Raw genomic sequence first — 24,528 nt, 5'->3', positions numbered from 1 at the left:
AAGGACTAGGGCATTCGTGCCTGCTCTGTAGTACATGCCACGGGCCTTTTCCTAAGGACCTCTGAGCAGCAATTAAGCAATTATTGTTTTCCCATTGCTGGGCAGCACCCCCACAGCTGGAGGGGGTGCAAGTGGGGGAAATACCCTCTCACTGCCCCACACTGCATCTGCAGCAGCCCACTGGCTCCTTGTTCCTCCTCCTTCAGCCTCTTGTATTGCCCGGCTCTGGCCACGCGATGGCACCAACACCACACTGCTGTGCCAGCGAGGCCATGGCTAACAGCCTGGAAGGGGAGGGTGGATGTGGGGGAGCAGCCCGGCTCAGGCACTGTGCATAAGCCAAACACCTGGCTCGGGAAGCAGGAGAGAGGGGAATCGGGGATTTACATTGTGGATGCAAGTCCACAGTGGGTAGGGGCACTGGGGCTAGGCGGGGAGCACCACCAGCTAGGTTCGCCAAAGAATTAGTTGGAAGTGGTCCCCCGTGCCCTAAACATTGCCATGGCGCCTCGTTTCCCGCTGCGTGTCCGTGCAGGGCAGGAGATGCATGCCGACCGCACGTGCAAGGGCAAATGCAACCCCCTAAGGCCCATCGTCACTTGACCCTGGCAACGACTAGTTGGGCTTCTCGGGATGGCTATGCCGGTGTTTGGGCAGGTGCCACAAGTGAGGCCCCCACACCCTCCCTGAGTGTCACTCGCATCTTCCCCTGCCTGATCCGCTGCTCTGCTTTCTGCTCCCTGCCCTATCTGCAGCTGTTGGCCTTGCCCCAATCTGCCACATGCCAGAGGCTGCCCACGTCACCGGTAGCGTGCTGTGGGTTGGCCGCCCCTGGGCTACGTGAACTAGTCAGCGCGAGGAAAGGCTCAGTGCAAATGCACAGAGCATCGGCCACTCGGGTGCACGCTCTTACATGTGCAAAAGGTGAGGTACCGGCAGCCACCGTGGGGCTGTGGACGTGCCTTAAGCTCACAGGCTTTGTGGGACTTGTTAGCGTGCCCCCATGCACAAGCAGCCAGGCAAGGAAGGAAGCCCGTATTCGTGGCTGTCCCGGGCACGAGGGCACATGGGTTTGCAAATCAGCAGTGCTGGTTAGCAGCTGTGTGCATTCATGACCCTCCCGGCAACAGGCACAGAACAGGCCCCCAAAGCAGGCTGCGGGCCAGTCACAGGTCTCTTCTGTCTCCACGCCGTGCCCCTCTGCGAGGGAACAAAGGGCTCGTGCCTTTCCCAAGGCCGCGGAGGGGAGGCGGGAAGCGGGAAGCCTCGGCGGTCACCTTGCAGCCTGCGCTCGATACCCAGAATCTGGGTCAGTTGCTATGGGAATAAACAGGCGGCGCAGCGGGTCCGTGCTGCGGTATCTCTAGCTCCATCCGTCACGGGCCTGTGCCGGAGCCCGGGCGCTGCATCATGAACTGCAGCCTTGGCACGCAGGTGCCCCTGGGAGACTGGCTCCAGTAGAGATTTTAGGCCTGATATAGACCCTGGGTATCGGCTGCTCATTGCAGGGGGCCTCAAATTAGGCTGTGGCAAAGCTTGCTGGAGAAGCGAGGCCGGGGAAGCCCAGCCGAGGCAGCTGCCAGCATGTCAGTAGCCTCCGAGCGCTGGGAGCTGGGGGCGCTCGCTGGCACGCCCATGAGGATGCCGGAGGGTTATGCCCGCTCGGCCTCCCTGGGCATCATGACGTGTCGCGGGGCTACGGGGCCTGCAGCCGGGGCGGCCACGCTGTCGGGATGCATCAAACTAGCGGAGAGCCCGCCTGGCCCAGGGCTTGCTGCTCCCTCCGGCACTTGCAAGGAGCTGCCACTACACACACACACACACACACACAACCATGGACTTGCTGCACACCCCCCATCATAGACCCTCCACACAGATAAGTGTGCGCGCACACACACACACACACACACACACACACACACAGAGATCACACCTACGAGCTATCACACTCCGTATTACAAGTGTAAAGCAACTTGGAAGCCTGCCAGTGGCACATGCATGCATGCGTGCACGCACAGACACACACACACATACACACACACAGACCTACCCCCTGGACACACACAATCATGGACCTTACACACACACACACACACACACACACCCATGGACTTGCCCCTCCAATCATAGACCCTCCACACACATAAGTGCATGCATGCACACACACATGCACACGATAGGTTCCACACACATACAATCATGGACCCTTCATCTCCCCCTCCCTCCCTCCACAATCCTGGACTCCCTACACACACACACACATCAACACACACCCACATACCCTGCCCCCCCCCCGGATCTTTCTCCCTTTTCCCATCCCATACACACACGGTCATGGACTCCACCCACACACACACGCACCCACACACACACACACAGAGTCATAGACCCTTCACACACACACACACAGTTGTGAACTCCATACACACATTCATGGTTGTTTCATGCACACTCACGCACACAATATTGTGAATCCTCCATATATACACACAATATAATAAACCCTCCATGCATGCACATGCACACGCGCACACACACACACACACACACACACCCGTGCTGCCAACTCCTGTGACTGTTCCTTCTCCCTGGTTCCACCTGGTCTTCCCTATTCTTTGGGCCTATGAACATCTTCGTTTTACCCTAAAAGTGCATGTTGCCAGCCCCCACGGGAGAGGATTCAGGCTTGAAAACAGTCCTCTCCATCCCCCGTCCCCACCCCGCTCCCCCAGCTTATGCACACCCCCAATACCTCAAACCTAGACGGCACAATTTTTAAATAAAAATAATCCAAAAGTCCTGATTTAAACAACAAACAAACTAACTTGATGGCAATGGCGGGGCAGGGTTGGAGCCACGGAGAGCACGACTCACAGTTCATTCGTGACCTGCCTTGGGTGATGCCAGCCAGGCACTTGGGGTGTGCATGCGTGCGTGCGTGTGTGTGTGTAAGGGACAGGCAGATGGAAACAGAAACAGAGCAAGTAAATGATAAGAAAAAGCCAGGGAGAGCACGGGGTACGCCCTACAGTGCAGAACAAGATGTTCCAATAACTTTGGGGGAGAAAAGGGGCGCCGAGACACAGCAGCGAGGCCATCGGCCCTGGCACGTACCCGTTGGCCCGCCACGTGCTAATGACTCCATCCCTGACCGAGCACCTCGGGGCTTGCTGCACAGAGAAAGCCAGGCTGGCACTAAAGAGCACCCCTGCCTGAGGACGGCTACCCCGAACAAGCCAGGGGGCCAGCAGCCTGGCACTGCCCTGCCCTGGCTAGAGAGGGGACATCCACGGCTCAGCTGCCAGCTGCCAGTGAAGAGACGGGCAAGGACCTTGCGGGCTGCGACAGCGGGAGGGAGGGCAGAGGCCTCATGTGGGGTCGGCCTCCCTACCGGGGCAGTGGGGCAGCGCTGGCTCTGAGCTACTTTGCTTGGGATGCCCGAGGGGCTCGGGCAGGCCTCTTAGAGGATAGCCAGGGTTTTCTGCCAGGCCTGGCACCGGTGCCTGAAATGTGCCTGGCTTATCCTTGTTTCTGTGGTGCCTGACAGCCTCACAGCCCTGCCTCGGTTTACCCTCATGCCCCGTTCTGGGTTGAGCTTAAAGACGGAGGGGCCTGAAGCCGGGGTCCCAGTCTCTCCAGGCAGGGATGCAGCCGCTGGGATGCTCCTCATTGACTGCATCACCCCTTTCCTCCCTCCACCCCTCGCTCTGTCCAGGGTCCAGTGTAGGACCCCCCCCATTGGGGCACAAGGCTGGTGTCTCTAGCTCTCTGCCCCCCTAACCTTGCCATCCGTCATCCAGGGTAAGAGCCAGCAACAGGCTTCCCCCCACTCCCACGACACAGGAGCATGTGCGAGGGTCCCGCTGCCCCGGTCTGCGCTAGCATCGGCGGTCCCTCTGAGTTGAGGATGACGTCCTTCAGGCCTGATGGGTCCTCAGGTGACCGAGGAGCCCGATGCTGGATACACACGTTCTTCAGCAACGGGGGCACGTTGCACGAATCCCACTCCCCCGTGCAGCAGCATGCCCCCATTGCCGAAGGACGTGGCTGTTAAGCTGTGGTACCTGGACGGCCCGGGAGCTGCACTCCCGGTTCTGTCGGTGACTTGCAGCGTGACCCTTTTGCCCCTTGTGCCTGTCCCACTGCGTGCATATAGAGCAAGCACCCTAGGCCCGGTCTTCCCACAGACTCTGTAAGCCAGTGATTCTCAGCCAGGGTGCCCTGAGATCCTTTCAAGGGTGCTGCAGGGTGCATTAGTGCAGTTAGGGGTGCAAACACCATTCACAAGATAAACCCAGACATTTCAAAGAGGGGCTGTAGTCCTACGGGCTGCCCTGCTGCGGGCTTTCCCAGTTCCTTGCAGCAGAAAAATGTCTCTGTTCTTTTCCTGTGCTCAAAAAGGGAGCAAAAGCCAAGAGCTGGGATTTCCCCAGCAGGAGTCTCATGAGGGTGCCTCAAGTCTGAAAAGGTTGTACGGGTGGACAAGTGTTTTCCAAGCCAGGACCATGGGCTTGGCATGTATTGGGCACTAAATAAAGGCCAGTGCCTGCCCTGCTCCGCTCCCACTAACAGCGCGGCATGGATGGGCTCTGGGCACCCATCTGGCAGTGGGGACACAGCCCTCACAGCTGTGATGAGCAGTGAAGGGAGCAGAGCGCAGCCCAGGGCAGCTGGGAGAGGGCTTTGGATCCACCTCCAAGCAGCTGCTCGCCTGCCTTCCCTCCCTCCAGTGCCGCTGGTGTGGAGCTCGTGACCCCTTCCAGCGCCCCCACCAACAGAAGTGGGGTCCAGCTGTGATCCAGGGGGAGCATCCTGGGGGTATCACTGGGGCTCAGATCAGGTCACTGCATAGCTCTGCAGACCACTAACAGCTAGTCATTGCTGGTTTCCTCCAGCCGCATTACAGGGCTCCGAATCCCCCAGCAGCAGCAGGCCATGAGCACTTGTGATCTGCAAACCCCACAGCCCGTGAGACGGGTCCTCTGCCCCAGGTTCCACACGAGGAAACTGAGGCCTGCACAAGTGAAGGGACCCACCCATGGTCACCTAGTGAATCGGTGGCAGAGCTGAGAGTCGAACCCAGACCAGAGGCCACACATTTGGTGTTCAGGCCTTTCCCCCACCTCTGTTACCCCTCCCAGCACAATTCCAAGGATGGAGGCTTCTCTTGGACCCAGGAGTTTAACTAAAGCAAGTGCGAGCTGCCTGGTCCTCAAGTCTGGGTCGGATGGGTTTTATCCGGCATCATCTGCATTGCATGCACGCAGATGCGAAAGAACCAACCCAGTGACCCAGGCACCAAGAAGCCCTGCAGCTGCACATGCGATTGCAGCCATCGTGCATGTAAAGGTGGCACGGCTCGGTAGGGTCTGAGTTTGGAGGGAAAGATATGGTGCTATGAAAAAGCTCATCTCTGAGTGAGCGTTGAGGTCAGAAACTCTCATTCAGCGGCACGGGTTTAACCTGTAAGTAGCAGGGAGGAACCAGGCAGCAGTAAAGACACCCCAGCAGTGCAAACCAGGCCTCTCAGCTCTTCGGCAACCGCAGCAGATAGCAAGCACTTCTCCAAATTTTCCTTGCACAAAATAGAGGAACTATGTACAGCCTTGGCTGTGGATGGATCTGTGGCTCAAAAATTGGGCTCTTAAATCACTTCAAGGCCCATGAATGAGCCGTGATAGACATCATCCTTGAATCAAGGGATTGCCAATGATGAACAGGCTTGCAAGTACCCCAGCTGTGCCATTTCCCTGGCCTCAGCTGCCTTCTCCTCCTAGCTCTGCGTTACCTCTGCCCCTTCCACTCCACTGTCTGTCTCCTCTTCATCCCCCCAGCAGGTCCTGCAGGGATGGAAGTCGGTGCTCGGCCCTTGTGGGGCAATGGTGCTTTGGGAACTGGCCCCCACCAGAGTCTGGGGAGACCAAAACCCTTCTGCAGAGGTCAATTCACTGCCTTTGCCACCTCCACCTCCTGCTCACAACAGTACTGAAATCTCCCCAAGTGCCCCGAACCAGACCATCTCCATCTCCCCGAGTGCCCCGAACCAGACCCACAGGCAGCTTCTCTTTCAGCAGACCTGCTGGAGGAAAGGTGCTGCTCCCAGATCCTGAGCCATTCCCAGCAGGGATTTATTCCAGGACCCGCAGCAAGGTGGTACCTGAGGCTGCCAGAGCTTCATCAGAGCTTGTTGCCTGATCAGATGGGTGCGGAAAGGCTCACAGGTATTATTAGCCCAGAGACAACGGGCCTGACCCGCTACACAGCAGGAGACCAATAAAAGACTCGGGCTAGGCTGAGACATGACTCTCGGCCACACTGTGAAGAGTGGCTTCTCCCTGGTGCTCTTTGCAGCTGTCAGTGCCAAAATGTGTCCGTCTCCGTCTCCTGGAGGGCAGGTGATCCAGAGAGCATTGTGGCCTTGAACCAGGACACCCATCCCCTTGCAGATCTAGAGTAGGAACATGGATCCAAGCCTGCACGCTGGGAAAAGAAAAAGGGGGGACTCCCACCCATGACACCTGAGCTACCAATGAGCATCAAGGCAGAATTTGGCTCTAGCTGCCCAGTTTGGGGACTCACGGTCCTGCCCTCATGGAAACGCAGTCTCAAGTTGGTAGAACGGGCTCAAAGTCTAACCCCCCTGGAGACCCGCCCCGAGGGATCCCCCTGGACCAGAGCTGGCATCCTTCCCCAGCCGAGCAGGCTTCCTCCTCAGCTCCCAAAGCGATTCACTAGTTTGCTGAAGAGCAGGACGTGGTGGTCCACAGGCAACAAGCTCAATCCGGGGCCCTCGATCCAGGCATGTCCTGGGAAGGAAAAAGGGGCTTCAAAGCTACACTTTAGCTGCAAGTATCAGAAATGTAATGCCTTGGTTAGTGTGACTAATCGGCAATGATCACCGATTTACTACTATGACGTGCTAGATCAGGGGCGGGCAATTATTTCGGGCAGAGGGCCGCTTACCGAGTTTTGGCAAACTGTTGAGGGCTGCATTTCCCTTTCCGGTGCAGGGAAGCAGTAACAGCCCCGTGGTCCCAGGCCAGAAGCCTCTGCTAGGCAGGGGTTTCTGGTTGGGAGGGCAGAGCTGGACAGGCCTTGCTCCTGGGTCCTGCCACCAGCTTCCTCTGGGTCCTACTGCCCCTGGTTCCTGTCATCTTTGACAGGCAGCTAGGAGCAAATAAAGATTAATTTTCTAAATGTTTTAGGGACCCTGTGGGCTGGATAGAATGGCCTGGCGGGTTGGATCCGGCCCCCGGGCCATATTTTGCCCACCCCTGTGCTAGATGCTCCGTGCAAGATGCACTATTAATAATGTTCATGCCGCAGCCCCCTCCATGGCACGGGGGACCTCCAGTTCTTCATCTCACATGCCAGCCTGTCGTTCTCCTTAGGTGTTGGTCAACACCTCGGCCAAGCTTGGCTGGACCCTGACCCCTTGTACTGCAGTCAAGGGTCAAAAAGCAAACCATCCTTCTGGGAAAACCCTCCTATCACCTTTTGCTGCATGGCTTAAGGAAGAGCACGTTCTCCACTGATTCCAGGTTGGCCATATTGCTGCATGGGCCAGGAAGAGCCCGCGCTACAATACTCACCTCGCCGTCCTCTTCAATTCTTGTCTGCTGCAAGCTCGATTGCTCAGTGGTTATCAATATAACAGTTCTCCCTCAAACAAACCAACGCCCGCTCGCAAACCAACACAGCCTCCAGGCAGTATCGTTATTATTATTTTTTTGGAAACATTTTAATAGTTATTGAATGTTCTACATCTTACAGTAAATATCATACAGTTACAAACTCTTGGCTTAAATCTGTCAGGGAGATCACTAACTGATCTTCAGAACAAAAAACCAGAACAAAAAGAAAAAAACAAAAAATAAAAAAAAATTAAAACAGATTTACACTTCATATTCACAAGCTGAAGCTGTGGGGCTTTCCAATTCTTAGGCTCAAGGCTGTGTCTCACGCACGCCGTTGAGTTCTTTGATTTAAACTTGGAAGACATGTTTACTTTTTAAAATTTTTTCTTTTGATTTTTTTTTTTTTTTTTTTGCTTAAGAGTTCCAATAAAATTGAAAAACTAGGTAAATCCAAGCTGCCCTGTAGTCCAAAATGAATTTAAAAAATATAAACACCGATCCCCCACCCCTGGAAACACAAAGAAAAATATACAAGCCGGAAGCAGTATTTCTTTGTTACACGCTATGGGATCTAAACACGGTCTGGCTGTTTGCACGGATTTTAGTGCGAGTCTCCCGCAGGCCATAGATGCAAAAAGGCAAAATGGTCCAGAGTCCTGTCCTGCTTGCAAGCAAACATAATTCCACTGGAAGGGGATCAGGGAAAGGCTAAGCATGATATCGGGAGAGAGAACTGCGTTTAAGGCTAGCTGCCATCAGTGATAGAAAATGCATCTGCTTTTGTTGCTCGTGCTGCTTCGTGACAGCAGTTGTCTCTGTGCACTAATCTCAGAGATCCTCTTTCTGGGAAGCATTAACTCCCCACAGTGGCCACGGTTCTGCAAAACGCTTAAACGCACAATCCCTATTCAGCAAAGCACTTCAACCCAATGGAAGTGAAGCCGACTTACACACGTGCTTCAAGTTAAGCATCTGTTTAAGTGCTCTGGCTTTGCTGAAGGGAGGAGGCACTCAGACCCTCACGGTATCAGACTCCAAATGCCTTATAAACACGGCACAGATCTGGGTTTAATAGCCGCAGCACAGAAGAATTTGATCGGGTGATGGGGGAATCCTAGAGCCTCTTTAGACACCAAGAGGAGGAGCACTGCGGGTTGCAGGGTCACTTCTAGACATGGGATCATCGGTGGGTGCAAGCTCTCAGGAAATGACATTGCTGTTCCTGCTTTCCCTAGCACCTAGCGGAAATCCCAGCTGATGGATACCCAATAACAGAGGACTCTAAAAGAGCGTCCCTGGGTCTGTGACCCGTCAGAAGATGCGCCTTCCTCCTTCCTACAAACACCTTCTCTTGAAGACAACGAAGAGGTCCTTGAAAAGACTCTGAAGCACATCGCACAGAAAATGAGCGGTGTAGGGGACTGCAGCCAGGGGAGCCACTCGTCTAGCAAGCAAGTCTAGCACGATAAGCAAAGTGCATCTTGGTAATCAAAAACTCATGGCATCAGGGCCTCTGGAAGTGAAAGAGGAATGGGGACAATTCCATCTTGATTCAAGGACATCAGCGCCAGCACAGCGCCGTGCTGGGGGGGGTCACATCAGCATGGCCCCGTATTGCGCTGTGTAGCCCAATGGAGCGCAACCGCTTTGTGGGCAAGGAGGAGCTGAGGAAGGTGGATGGCTCTGAGGAGGGGCTTGCCCATGGAGGGCTGTCAGCATTTCTTAAGACTCTGCGTCCAAATGTGTCATCAGAACAAAGCCCCTGCTCTGACCAAAAACATTTCCGGTGAAAAACCTGGGAATTCTGCAACGACCGATGCTATTTAAAGCTGATTGCATTTTCTTTTTTTTTTAAACTAAGCGCGATGGAAAGGCGTTTTCAGCTTGGTTTTCTCCCTAAGAAAAGCAAGGCCCGATGTCAGGTTGCTTTATGTTTCTCTGGCTAACAGCGTCCGCGGTGGGAATCCCTAGAAGGCTTGCCTTGCATTAGTACTAGGGAGCTGCAGAAAGTCCTGGAGAGACAGCTGCTCATATGGGAATGGTTAACATGCTCGGCTGAGCTCTAGATCAATGTTAACAGTGGAAAACAGACCCAGCGGTTCCTGTCTGGGGTCGCGCTCTTGCAAGGCAGCTTGGCAGGAGCAGGGGCTCCTCCCCAGGGTTGTACCGTGGCTCTATACAGGTCTCATATTCTTTGCCACTTCCCTGCTGCCCCCACTGAAATCAGCCCAGAGGTCTAGCCAAAGTGGCCTGGATGCAGTCTAGAGGGGATGCTTAGGAGAGGAGGTTGGGGGAGGAGACTGGTCTGGGAACGAACAGTTTTAACGGGGCTGATTGGGTCCCGGCTGCTCAGTTTTTGCCTAGCATTCTCGGTAACGCGGTGCACTCCCGTTTGAAATGAAAGCCCACAGACTTGTGTTCTGAAATGCTCCCTGTTGCTCAAAGAAGCGTCCAACTTCAGGCCAGCCCTAAAGTTCCTCTAGTTTAGAATAATAAACACCAATCAGTAAAACAAAACCTTAAATAACACTTATGGTAAAAAGCGCTTAAATTACAGATCAGAACTGCAAAAAGATTTACTAGGTTATTATTGTTCATAAAATACAGGAGCAAATACTCGTACACACAGTTCAATCTCCTGGAGCGTGCCCCAAGGTACTCAGACATGGAATCGGGCCAGCACAACTATTAATATGCATTTTTTCAAGTCTTGCATTACAGTACATGTTTTAAAGCAAAGATATATAAGGGACTGGTTAATGGTGGTAACGGTAGCTTTGATCGGTATTGTCACGACAGTGCTTTCCTCTTTCCGCGACTCTCGCAGGATTTGCACCTCCAGGCGCTCTGCAACCTGTGCCTCCTGGGTGAGAAAACCCATCACGAGGGAGGCAAGGTTTTAAGCCATCACATGTGAACACATTTTAACCCCATTTGCACGGACCCAAGTCTGAGCCTCCTGGCTCTTAATTACAGCTACAGCCCCACGGTCCTTAGGCCCCGCTTCCCTCCACTCAGCTGCTTTCAATCGCAGCAAACTCTGCGTGGACCGGTTGCGCAAAGGTGCCTCGTGTTAAATACTGGATGCTGATTACTGAAGTCAATTCTCACGGGAGCCCGGCCGCTCTGAACCTCGCTCATGCTGAACGGTGCCCTGCTTCTGAAATACCTCTGCTGGCTTCAGTGGAAATGAGGCACCGCTCACCATGAGGAAGGGATCTGGCCTCTCTGATCAAGTTATCTAGTCACCTTGGGATCCCATCCTTAGAGCCGTTCCTCCAGCTCCTGGCCAGGCACTGACTTCAGCAAAAGCTTTACTGCCGTCAGGACTCGGCGGTGGCCTGGAACGCCCCGCTTGCCCTGCAACTGCGATGAAGAGTGGCTGACTCCCACGTCCCTACGCAGGGTAGAGACTTCCCTGCCTCCTACCGTGGAGCGGTGCATGCAACCACTTCACGATGTCCCTGCCCAAGTCCCGAGCGCCACGCTGGAACCAGGATTAGGCCGATCACGCCTCATTCCAGTCGCCCGTCTGCTGCCCTGTGAGCTCTGCCTCCTCCCCACAAAGTATGACTGGGTTCTGGTGTGTTAGGGACGGTTTTCTAGCCCTAGGTGTATCGTCCCAGCAATAAGAGGACTAAAACCAGCACAGGTTTTGCGCCAGGTGCTTCAGCTCGCTCTGCAATGTGTCTTGCCCTTGTACCCACCCAGACTCCTCTTTCAAACGCGGCACTGGAAGGTCTCTAGGATGCCTCGCAGGCGACCAGTGGATCTGATACCGCAGCACCCAGCGCCGCTGACAGAGCCCATGCAAACACAGGTTAATCAGCACCCTGCTGCAATCCCACTTCACGGCACTGATTTGATCAAGAGAGAGAAAATGCTTATGGGCCTTTACAGGAAAAGCCCTGGGTGGCTACTTCTCAGTTTGTTCGACCGGGCGGCTATGAAGCTCAATCTCGCGCATGTGCACCACTGCACACGAGATACACACCGGCTCCAAGTGATGTGGATTTGACCGTGAACCTATTTCCACTAAGGGGTGGGCTGCAGGGATTTCTTGCTGCTGGAATTTAACCCCAGTTGCTGATTCAAAGGGAATCTGAAAGGGGACGAGGGATGGTAGGAGCCAGGCTGGAGGTGAGTAGCTCCTCTTTATCTATCTACGTTGTCCAGTCACAGTAGCATTCAGGGCATTGCTGAATACCTCGGGAGCCTCAGGCTTTTCTGCAAGTCCCCTCAAAAGCTCTCAGTCCTTGCCAGTCTCCACTCCCCTGCCCAGGTGGCTAATGGGCCAGCAGCTTTTTAACAGGCATCTCGCACCACTCAGGAACTCAGCTGACACCACAGCCACGTATGTAAAAAGCCCAGCAAAATACAGGGGAGAGCAAAAAACATCTACCCCAGGCCCGAGAGCAGGAACAGACTCTTTGGAAGAGTTTGGGGCTATTTCAGCCATCGCTGACTCCCCCTGACGTCCTGTTCCTGATCTGGAGTACACTGGGGCTCTTGTAGACGCAGGCACGTCCACACTGCGTTCCTGGCACTCTCCCTTGCTCTAGGTGACGGCCACCTGACAAATCTACCTTTCAGCGATGGCTGCTTTCTACTTTCTGTGTTATAACAGAAACCCTCGAGCTCTTCTCTAACACGATGCCTGAAACAGCTAAACACGGCAGCATCTGCAGCAGAGAAAGCATTCACGAGCAGAAAAAGGGGGAAGAAACTGGGAGCCTAGAGAGAATAAAGGCAACCCACGCGGTCTCATGATTTCAATGGCCACATCACATGGAAAGGACACACATTCCTTTTGCAGGGCTAGGCCAAAGAAATGCTTGTCGTGGTAAATGTGCAGGGTGTTTCTGTTCCCTACAAAAGCAGCGACTTGCTTGAAACAGGAACTCGGTCAGGTTTACAATACCGGTTTCTCTTACAACTATGGTTGCAGTAGCCTACTGCCCAGCAGATGTCTGCCAGAGAGGATCCTGGACTAATGGGATGATCCTAAAGGACTGCATGGCAGCGAGGCTTCAGTGGAAAAGCCAGGTATCTTGGGAATTAAAATCCGGCCCACGTCACAAGATGGGGGTCCACAGTCCATGTGAACCGTGCCTCTGGAGTTTTAGCGGAGGCCCTTATTAAAGGAAAAAGGACACGTTGCAACATTTGGGCCCAGGTTCAGATTCTGACCCCTTGGACATCACGGAGCGGGGAGAAGAAAGGGGAGGGGGTGGGCATCCGTGGCCATTCCTGTAAAGCCTGACCATTTGCAAGACAAAAGGGCTGGGGCAAACGGTTGCATCCATGACCAGGTCCCGCAGTCCAATGGCCTGTGCTGCACTAGTCAAAACAGAGATATCCAAGTCACCGGGAAGAGCCCTCTGAGGTTCAGCTGTTTAGGTGACTGCTCAGAGTTGGGCTTCACATAGTCTTGCCACACTGGAAAATCCAAAAACAGATGCCGGCAGCCTTGGCAAAACGGTGGTGAGTCAATGCTATTTGCACACAAGCTGACTCTACATCTCTCCACTCCCAGGGTGCCAATGAGCCTCTCAGTCCCTGCGTAACATGGCCGTATGCACCAGAGCTGCTATTCAGCCAAGCCAAGAAGGGAGAAGAAAACCCCAACCCTCAACAGATCTCATGAACAGGGATCATAATAGTGCTTCTCTCTGCTTCATAAAGGCCCTATCCCTTTTTCTTTAGGGCCTTCATTAGTATCCGTGCAAAACAGGTCCAACGGAGGCCTAAACGGCTTTCAAAACTTCGATGCCGAAAGGCAGAATTTGATTTGGGGGAGTTACCAGTCCTCTGAGAAAAACTGAAGGTGGAGGAGAAGGTTTTTTTTGTCAACCTGTAGTACACATGTAATACCTTCTCTCTCTCTCTAACACAAAGCCTGGCATTTTCTTTCGGGAAAGGAAATGGAAGGGAGAGCGCCATTTCCAGGGTCCTTCATCAAGAGGCGGAAGGGCGAATCGATCGTGATATATAGGAAGAACAACGGCAACCCAGAGAGGTGTGTCTGGAGCTATCCTTGTTTGCAGAGCCCAAAGCAGGCTGCAAACTGTGTTAATCCTTATGAAACGTTGCTTTCCCATCCCCTGCAGCGCTGGGTTGGAGAAGCCACCCCACAACAAGGGACTGGAACGTGGGTGAGGGGTTTTTACTGGTTTGCTGGCCAAACGTGTGGGGGGAGAAGGCGGATCAGAGCTCGGCTAGTTTAACAAGAGTTCCCTTTGAAAATATAAAAAGCATGGTGCGGCCTTGCTGATGCCGCCGCTTCATCTGATCAAAGACCAACATTAAAAAAAAAAGTGGTTGGGAAAGAAGAGCCCGGTCACGACCATGCTCCCTGCACAGAGCGTTTCCTCGAGGAAAACTGCAGGCGCCAGGCTGGGAAATCCTTAAGCGCTCACATAATCCCCCACAGGTGCTGAACCAGTGGTGTAAAGACGCGGTGGTTTTACGTGTCTTTAAAAAGACTCTAGGATCTGACATCTGAAAACACAGATGATGTAGTCTGGGGAGAAGCCTAAGACGAGTGGCAAGCAGGGCCCTTGCGTGGGTCACTCTTGTGCTATCCCTAGTGAGGTTCGAAGAGGCCAGCATACACAGGACAGAGCACAGCAGTTAGCACAGATGTCGGACAATGATCGGGTAACAGCGCTCACTTGGACTGGGTATGGAGGCCAGGCCTGGTGGCTGCTCAAGGATGTATACCCCATTGATACGGCTGGGTTTGACTTAAATGATTACTATTCAAAAAAAAAATAGATTGCCCCGTTGCCACTGACCCACCGCCCAAGAGAAGTCACGGCGACAGACCTCCTGTTAGCTGCATGCAACTCTTTTGGCATGACTTGAGGCAAAGAAAAGAAGCATTTCTCTAAAATTTCCCCCCTTTGTGCTGGGTTTAGGAATGATATTTCCAAAAAAAAAAAAAAAAATCTAATTTCCCTTCAACGTCATTTGCAAAGGCCACCATTCGCTCCTCCTTCTCCCCCCCCCCGCCCCACTGCCAAACTTTATTGCTCTGCTCAGACGCTTCGCAAAAACCCAACGCGTTGCGCACTAGGCCTGGGCGACTACAAGAGCACGTCGTCTCTTGGGCATCCAAGTGCAGATCCATACCCAACAGCTGTGCAAACCTGCTGCCCTTAGTTTCGAAGCCAAAGTAAATGGCTGAGTGCCGCCCTTTCCGGTGACATGCCTTACAGCTGGAAAGGCAACACGTTTATTGCTATTGCTTCATGCTAGTCCCCATTTTCCCTCATCTTTTACCTTCAAAGCAGCACGATCTCCACCCCCCCGGATCCCACCTGCTGGCAAGTACACCTTTGAAGTGCCGCGTCCTCGACAGCGCAAAACTGTGCTCAGGTCAAGCTCTCCCTGCGACTCCGACAGAGTTAAACTGTGGGCAGAAGGAAACGATGGCCCAGGAGTTTCTGTTGGGACTGGCCTCGCTGTAGCACAGTTACGCTCAATTAGCAATCAATGCAAGTGGAGACACCTCTGCCCGCTCTTAAAACCCAAATTATACCATGATATCAATGTCCCCCAAGGGAGACTGAGCTAGAAAGCAGCTCAGTCTAGTCACAAGCCTTGCGCTGGGGAGTCTGTGCCCAGCCAGGTGCAGGGCAAAGCAACCTCTATTCTCCGCAGCTCTGCCGAGACACTCTTCTCCCTCGCCTTATCCAATCTCGTTTTTCCCCAATTGCTGGATCCTGGAGAGGCCCTCATGACTAATAACCGGAAATCCCTTTGTTTCCTTTTTACGTCAGCCCAGCATACATCTGTCAGCAAGCCGCAGCTTCCTACCAAATGGGAAGGAGCTGTCTGATTTTATTACATGATGAAAATGACCCGGATCGGGACAGGGGGATGTCTGTTAACTCAGCGAGATGCAGTTCCTATGCTCCATGCATCTCCTCTCCGCCTCTCCCTTCCCATCCCATGAAATGCATTCTCCCTGTTTACAAAAGCAGACCAAAGCCCTGGTAGCAACCAGTCAACCTGTCTCCTAAGATGCATGTGTGTTATGCTGCTAATATTTATAGTTTCTCACTCTACAAACAAGGGATGTGCTGGGTATTTCAATGCAGGTAATGAATTATAGTCTATCATAACAGCTATCTGGAAGACACCAATTTTCTCGTAATATGTTATGGAAGATTAAATAATTTATATTATTAACCTAAAAAAGAATGAAACCAAATTGGAATAAACTTGCCTACCAGCGCTGTGCTTTTCACATAGTACCCTGAACATCAACTGCCCTCACTAGTCAAATAAAATCTAGACTCTTGTCAACAACAACAACAGAAATAAAAACCCGAGAAAACCCATACGAACAAACAAAACAAGACCCGGGCATCTTTGCACCACGGAACTGGGCATTTTTGACAGGTGAACTTTCTGAGCTTCAAAACGATAGGACCAGAGAGAAACCATGACTATTGCTCAGTGTCAGTACATGGTGTTACGTGATGTGTGTGGGTTCAGGGGGCGGGGGAGGAAAGAGAGGCAGAACATTAGAAAAAAGCAGCTTTTACAAAAAAACACTAAAGAATGCATAAAGTGACCCTTGCACTTTTGTTCTTTTGTTCTTGCAAACAGACTTGGTGCCGTTGTACGGTCGGGCCAGCACCGATGTAAGACTTGAGTAGTTGCATACAATGTTTGACTCCAGATCTGGAAGAGAAGGAACACAACAAAAGGTGAACATGAGAGATGCCGAGGTGGAAACAGGCAAGGCCAGATTTTTACACGGCAGGTATGTCTGTTAACTCAGCAGAGGCTTAATGGAGTCATAGGAAAGTTGGGGTGGCAGGGACCTCAGGAGGGCAGCTGGTCCAACCCTCTACTCAAGGCAGGATCAGCCCCAACAAGCCCATCCTAGACAAATGTTGGTCCATCCTGTTCTTAAAAAACAGTGGGAACAAGCCTCATGTACAACTACCAGGCAGAACGGCCAAAACTACTTGCTACCGGTATGGCAGGCAGGTGAGGGCACTGTCAGTGTCCTGCCGCTGCGGGGCCAGGAAGTGCAAGGGTGTTTTGGACACGAACAGCAATTTCCCTTAGTTCCTGATGTTTCCTCTTACAATAGTTCTGTTTCAAGGAAAAAATCTTATATGATCTTTCAAGTTGCAATGCTGCAGGTTCATCTGAGCACAGACTTCCGCCGTGCACAGTGTTTCGAGTTTGTCACAGGCGTCCAGCGTGAGCAGCCATTTGGCCGTTGGTTTCTGAAACACCCTTGCAGTGTGCTAAAATATGCTCAAGAGATGCAAGGAAGAGGTCTGTGCCCCTGATTCAGAGAAAGGCACACAACTTGCACAACCCGTGCCAATCTGACTGTCGGGTAGGATTTCTTCCTGACCCCAACGGTGGCAATTGGAGGGGCAAGACCCTCAGGTGAAGAATCTCTCGGGTTTTAAAATCCCAACAGGAGCATTGGCACACCCTAGGCAAAATCCCCAGGCTTTGCTGGGGCCAACACCCGATGCCTGCGATGAACCACCCCCTCCACAGATACCAGAAGCAAGAGGAGGGCCGACAATTCCCCTACCGCTGTTTAGCAACACTTTTCGCTTTCAGCATGGCTTTGCTGTGGTATACGGAGAGGGGCTGGTTTCCTAGTAGCATCAGCACATCTCTAGCAGACTATTGATTTTCAGCCCACATGCAGGATTAAAACTATGCAGGTCAGACACTGTCTGCTAATTGCGTTGTGTAACGATTATTCACAGGAAGGATTAGTCAGACACAGTGCATCTGTGAGGAGAGATTTGTTTAAGATAACCCCCACAGGCTGAATTAGGGATGTGGCTGCATCCTCCCACCTGCACGGCAGAGCTTTGCGTGCTGCCATGAGACATGCTATATGCTAACTGAGGATCCTGGGCCAAATACACCAAGCAGGGCCAAGAGGATGGCTTCACCAGTCTGCTAGTATTTCCAGGATCCTAATTGTGATAGTATTCCCGGTCCTACTGGGGGCTGTGTCTGGGTGCTACCATGATAGAAATGAACAGTAGCAGACACTAAGTGCTGCCATCCCAGCAAACTCAAAGCAGATGCTGATGCTGGAAGTAGGTGTCACCAAATGAAGTGGATCAGCTGTCCCAGGATATGTCCCAGCTCAGGTGATCTGCTTCACTGGGCAAAACACATGTTGTCCTTCGTCCTGCCTGTTGATGCTGCTGGAGGATGGGCAATGTGGTCTCCCAGGGCTCCTGGGAGTGCCTGGTTGGCTTTCCCCACTTACCTCCTGGGATCTCTGGGGTGTGTCTGGGTAAGTGACTTTTCCCACGTACCAACAAGCACCCTGGAGATCCTGAGGGCATTTCTCAGTAAGCAGGGAAAGCTGGGCAGGGGCTCCCAGGGCTTGAAGGGCCTAGTCCTGCACAGACTTTCCCAGAGTGTGCAGGACCGAGTCCGTCAAGGCCCCAGAGCACCCCAGGCTGTCCGTGCTCTCATGCCATAAAATGAATCTACTCCTGCTGCTAAAGAGTCACAAATGGATACAAGCTTTATCGCAGCCACAAATTGGGGGCATTTGTGGTGTGGCAAAGGGCAGGGATGTCTGTTTGTTTGGCTGTTGCACCATCATAAACATTTTTATGGTGGCACAAAAGCGACGTCTGTTTCCACCATGAATTCAGCAACAGTGAAGGGTGTCAGGGGCTTCTTTTACAGCAGCCCGGTGAACAGATCAGCACATCTGTGCACCAGACATGGCAGGGCTATTGTGCCTGACCACTGGGAGCTTTATGCCTTCAGATGGAGCTGGATGAAGTCAAGGTAGGTATTGCTTTCACACCAGCCAACACTTTTCTATCCTTACTATGCTAGGCTACGTAGCCATCAGTTGCAGCATCTCTTTGGTGACCAGCGTCAGCAGATGGCTTGGTATGTGCAGAGTCATACAGAGAAGACTTCTGCAGAGAAGGAAGATGTAGAGGCAGGGCTGAGTGCTCCCAGGACCTATCTGAAATGTCTGCAGGCACTGAGTATTTGCAGTGTGGTCAACCTGTCTGCAGAGCAGGTGAAAAAATCTTGCCCCCCCACCCCTCATCCAAATGTAGAGCCACTTACATGGATTGGCCAGCGAGTTTACCAGTGTGGAGGTACGTAGCTGTAGGTAGGGGTCCCTTGAGCCCTGTATGTTGGCACAGAAACTGGATGTGCTCCAATGGCGGTGTGTTGTGGGGTGGTCAACAGGGTTCCTGGAACATCAAAGGAAAATGGAAAATGAGTAAAGGAGACTCACCTGCCTGGGGCCAGCTACCACCCATGGAGAGAGGCAGGTTTCTAGGGCTGTGTGTGCATGTGGCTGACCACAGGATGGCTTCTTGCTTGCCTACATACAGTCCTTGCTACCTCTACATTGCTCATGCATTTGGGTCAGTGCCTAGGGATCAGTAAAGCCTCTTTCATGTGCCCATTTATGTGTCTGCAACTGTTTGATGAAGGATTTAATCTCCTGGTTCTGTGACTATAGCCTAACAAGAGTCCCTTCAGAGCTCCTTTTGTGGATTCAGATCCAGCTGGCAGGCAACAACAGCTGTCCAGGGGATGACACTGAGTACAGGAAAGTCAGGGCCTAACTTGCATCAGTGCTGAGCACAGCAGCTCCCACTGGCTTCCCTTGAAATAACGGGTGCTCAGCACTTCTGAGAATCAGGTTCCACCCATAAACCAGTGAAGACTAACGTGCCCAGAACTGGACTCTTGCAGCTGAGTTTTTGTCCAGGAGCCTAAAGCTCATCAACTAGACCCTTCAATTAAGATACTGGAGTGTGCCAGAGCAACTCAGTGCCATAGATACTGCATCTGACAGAGAAACATCCAATGACCTACTTGTTTCGCCCTTGGAAACATCAGTCCAAATCCACGGCATTTGCTCTCGTAGCCAGTATTGGATAAAGCCTTGAAATGAGCCCCTTCCAAGTTCACTTATACTTGTCAACAGTTTTGCACACACCTTTGAGGGATTGAGGGAGATGCTGTAGGGAACCATGAACCTTTGCTGGGGCAGGGGGATTAAGAGGTCTTCTCCCAAGAGCTCCTTTCTACTTCTAATTTCTATGAGGGACGTTAGTCCAGCACCGCTAACACAGCAAGAGCTCTGAAGGATTTGGGGATGGAACTATCCACACAGCTTTTGCCCCGCATGCGATACAGGACGGAGAGCTCAATCCAAGCCTGCTTTGCTTGAAGAGGCATCTGGACGTTCAGATGGACCTACTGTTCACAAGTTTCTCCAGGCATCGTTTTTCTATTATAATAATTAAAAAACTAGACATTTAATTCAGGCAGCAGCTGCAGGTACCTCCCATTCAGGGAATACCACCATGACCACAATAAGGGGAAACGTCCATTTTAATGTCCCCCCTGTACACAGCTGGAGCACACTGTTAGAAACAATATTTGGATTTCATAGAAAATGAAGCAATATAGAAGACACACGGGGTATTTCTCTACCCGTGTGGCTGTGGTGGAATGAAAATATTCTGCTAGACTGTTCACTACATTGACCCTTTTTTCGCACATATGCTAATGGGACACATGTACATGGCGTGGCAAATCAAAAGATTCTTTACTCCTCGTTTATAGGCAATATCAATTAATCTTATGTCATCACGACTGAGCACTGAGCAAATGTAATTCAGGAATTCTGCAGAAACCAACTTTAATGTTTCTGTCACCAAAATTTTAATACTAACAGGGTGAGGATTTAGAGGTAGGAACACAAGGGCAGTGTGAATAAGGACTGAAGCTGGCACTCATTTTGCTCATGGAGGAGAGGGAGTAGAGAAGGAAGAACACACTCAGGCTTTAAGGTTGGGGCCCTGCAGGGTGAGCCAGTGGGAAGATTTGCTTTGTTAGTCTGTAAAAATGTGAATTGTACTAAAATTGGGAGCAAACAGACCAGTCAAGTGTTCCTGAAGGAGTTGCAACTGGCAGATACAGTTCTAGATGCAAGAAAAACCCATTCTATTTGCCACTGGCATTTTTTAAATAATTCACTATGGCAATAAGAGATAACCAAATGTACAGGCTGCACCAGGGGCTTTATGAACAGACTCCCTGAAAGACCTTTGAGGGTTTTCCACTGCTCCTGAAACTGCTTTTTTTGCAACGTGCCATCTTGTATCTATATGTAGAAGCTGATTCTGCTAACGCTCCCTCTGACAAAACTTCTGATGTCTGCGCCAGGACTAAGGGCCAGGGTTTATGATGCTGGAACCTTTAGGGTGTCCTGAGATTTTAATTGTCATGGCAGAAATCACAAAAGGGGGGAGGGCTTACTGCAGACCCAGACCAACTTAGTAGCCACATTCAAGAGAGCTGCTGCTCACCTGCTGACATTGCCATGGTGGTCCCAGCAACCATGCCCATGGCCACACCGTTGGTCCTCGGCGCGGCGACGGGGGCTGGGTAGATCGCCGAAGGAATGCTGTTTGGCTGAACCACGGTAGTGTGATGGATCACGTGAGGCTGGGCCGCGTACACTGGCTGCGTGTAATACGCTCCCTGTTTGGAAGGGGGAAAAACACCAAAGTCTTTTTACTACAATGGCTGGAAGGGGACCTCAGAGTCTATTTCGTTGCTTAAAAGTAACCGCAAGCTTGTCAGCAAGGATCATCTTCAAAGCCATTTGGGTTGAAATCACTGTTCTGAAACACCAGCGCTGTTGGTGCTGTAGTGAGGAGAGGGTAAGTTCCCTGACCCCAAGGGCTTACAACACCCTGAACCAGATAGTACAGCACCTAACACAGCTAACAGCTAACACGCATACACATGAGCACACAGGCCTCCCCACAGAGAGGTTGTTCTTGTCTTTGCGAGGAGGACTTTGCTCACCTTTGCACTTTTCAGACCTCGGCTTTTCTAAAAATCTCTGTGTCGATCAGCAGCATTTTCTCCTACCAATTTGGTTTTTCTCATTCCTAATTAACGTCAGCCACGAGGTCTAGGGTTCATCATACACCCGGACAGACATGAAGGATTCTCCATGCACTTTACAGGCAGCTCATCCTGCAAACCACAATGAGTACCACTCTTTTTGGGTGTCAACTAGGGTCAGGGATTACTTCATCCCAGCTGAAGTGCGGTGACCGCCGGGATGAAACACAGCCGCTAATTAACAGAGCAGTGAGAAACTATGAGAATCCAGTATAACGGGACTGGAAAGGAAGGGATCCATACTCCAAAGGTTTCCCATGCTGTGATCCATGCTGAAGCCCTTGCCGGTGGCCCCGGTAATGTCGACTGAGTATAGATGCTTCCCCTGAATCAGCACCTTCTCAGTCTGCCTTGGCCAATGAAGCAACGGTGTTGACAGGACACAGTTGTTTTTATCATCGCGCCTGCCGGTCCTGCTTTACACGTCTATGAACAAATGTGAGACAATAAGTAGGAGCTCACTTGTCTTTATTCAAGGCTGGGACACTACCAGAAAAAGCTGCTCGTTCGGTCAGAGCCAAAAGCAACATCAACAGTGTCGCCGAGGCAAGCAGCTAGGAAGCCCGCAGCCTAAGCTGCAAAAGGTGGTGGATAAGAGCTGCACGTGGGAGATCAGAGATACTCCACATGGCTGTTCACTTGCAAAACTAATGAAGGGCAAAAGAGAAGGAGGGAGGCTGAGCTTTGAGGCCCTAAGGACAGAGGTCAAAGAAAAGGTCAAAGGCCATCCTGAGCCTAGCAGCTCAGAGGGCTACCAGACTGGTCTCAGTGGGGGCAGATAACAGAATGAGGAGCAATGGGCTCAAGCTGCAGCAAGGGAAGTTGAGGTTGGATATTAGGAAAAACTTTCTCACTAGGAGGGCGGTGAAGCACTGGAACAGGTTACCCAGAGAGGTTGTGAAATCTCCATCCTTGGAGGTTTTTAAGATCCAGCTAGACAAAGCCTTGGTAGTTGGGGCTGGTCTTGCCTTGAGCAGGGGGTTGGAGGAGATGTGACCTCCTGAGGTCCCTTCAACCCTCGTTTTCTGATTCCACGACTCTGTAGCCAACAGCAAAGAGGGGAGAGACTCCAGCGGTATCACACCCAACTGCCTTTGCAGGTACGCACTTGCAGCCAGGACACCGGGGGTGGGAGGGTGGGGACAAGGGATGGGACTGCTGGCAAAAGTCCAGGGCTCAAACTTGAGTCTCTACAGCTGCAGTGAGAGACTTTAACTGGCCCATCACTGCATCTGACACAGGATATAGCTGGGTGCAAAAGAGAGGAGATACCAGCTACAACACTTGGGAGTGCTGTCTAGGTCAGGTAGTAAAACTGGACCCACAGGAAAGCCTGAAGTGAGAAAACGATTGCTGGAATTCAACACAGCAGACTTGGGAACCGGACGAAGTGCTCGGGGAGGCGTGTAGGAGGCCAAGAACGAAATACTCACGGAAGAAGAAATGGAATCACACGGCCCTCAGGAAGCCATCTAGTCCAACCCCTTGCTCTAGGCAGGACCGTCCCTGTCTAAACTATCCTACATAAGTGCTTGTCTAATCCATTCATAAAAACTTTGGGAACAAACCTTTACACGGAATCAGACATAATGCCCAAAACAAATGCATTAAATGCAAGCAATTTAACGGAGAGGAGGACATACAAGGGCAGTGCAATAAACTGTAAACTGCGAGGAGGTTAGGAAGATGACAGCATTTAAGGAGCAAGGGTAAATTTTATCAGAAATCAGAGAAACCCGTCAGAGAAACTTCAAGGAGGGGATGGCCCCAACAGGTGAGGATACAGCTGAATTCTCTAAGCAGGTCTTCCTTTCAGTAGCCACAAAGGCTGGTACAACAAATCCCAGGAGCAGGAATAGGTTTCCTAGGGATACATACTCCAAAGGTTTCCCATGCTGTGATCCATGCTGAAGCCCTTGCCAGTGGCACCGGTAATGTGGATTGAGTATAGATGCATTACCTGAACCAGCTCTTTTTCAGCCTAGCTAGGGGAAGAGAAAAGATGGTGAAATAACCAGGACCCCACCAAAGCGAGTGGTGGAGAAAGCAGAGAGTATCAGGGACCAAAAGGATCCTGCCCTGATTTCTGTTAGGGTTGGCACAGCACACAACCTGGGAAGGTCCAGAGCCACTGCAAGAGGCCCAAATCCACCTGAGTGGCAGGACTCAGGAGTTAGGAGTGGCACAACAGCGTCGGTGCCTAGGGCAAACCTTGCGGGAGAGCCAGGGGGTGCGGAAGGCATTGGCACATGGTTTTGAGAGCATTGGTGGGATGGGAAGGGGTAGGTTCTGAGAATAGGGGTAGCGGGGCTATGGGTTTAGGGGGCCGTGGGGTAGGAGCCTTAGCCATGGCAGGAACTCCTTCGCAGCCCCGGCTGAGCAGCTCCTGCCACGGCCACATGCGCTCTACCTGCCCCAGCTGTTGCTCTTAAAGCAGCAGCAGCAGCCGCTGCCACCAGGGACTGTTTTGGAGCTCCCAGCAGGGCAATGCTGCTGGGGCACAGACTCCGTAGGAGTTGGGGGATGATTCTGGCTCCTCTCCTAACTTGGCACTGGGGGCGAGTGCCCCTCTTGTCCAGCCCTCGTTATGCTACTGGGAGTCAGAATAACTAACGCAGAGTCCGGTTGGGGCAAAGCCACAATTGACTTTTGAACCATACAAGTCAAATTTCCAAAACAAAACCCATCCCACTAGAAAGAGGATGGAGATAAACTCTTCTTGATGGCTGCAGGGGGTGGGACTAGGAGCAACGGCCTCAAGATGCAGCAGAGGAAACTTAGCCTGGAAATTAGGAAGAACTTTCTGACTATGAGAGTACTACAGCATTGGAGCAGGGGAGCTGAGAAATCTCCATCCCTGGAGATGTTCCAGAGCAGGTTAGACAGACACATGGCTGGGATGGTTTTGTCAGGG

At 52.0% G+C, this 24,528-nt stretch overlaps 1 protein-coding gene across 2 annotated transcripts in view; it reads right to left on the bottom strand.

Annotated features, from left to right (window-relative positions):
* Positions 1-8,008: 8,008 nt before the first annotated feature.
* FAM168A (family with sequence similarity 168 member A) overlaps positions 8,009-24,528 on the bottom strand; it is a 250,361-nt gene continuing 233,841 nt past the window's right edge. For both annotated transcript variants that reach the window (XM_025209371.1, XM_006028064.3), the window contains 3 exons: positions 21,008-21,182; positions 18,741-18,871; positions 8,009-16,331 (listed from right to left, as the gene is read on the bottom strand). In XM_025209371.1, coding sequence (XP_025065156.1) covers positions 18,759-18,871; positions 21,008-21,182 — 288 coding nt within the window. In that variant the 3' untranslated portion in view covers positions 8,009-16,331; positions 18,741-18,758. The remainder of the gene's footprint in view (positions 16,332-18,740; positions 18,872-21,007; positions 21,183-24,528) is intronic.

This window comes from Alligator sinensis, unplaced genomic scaffold, assembly GCF_000455745.1.
Source record: "Alligator sinensis unplaced genomic scaffold, ASM45574v1 scaffold594_1, whole genome shotgun sequence".
Lineage (NCBI taxonomy): Eukaryota > Metazoa > Chordata > Crocodylia > Alligatoridae > Alligator > Alligator sinensis.
Note: the sequence above shows the minus strand (reverse complement) of the source record. Positions and strands in the feature narration are given on the sequence as shown.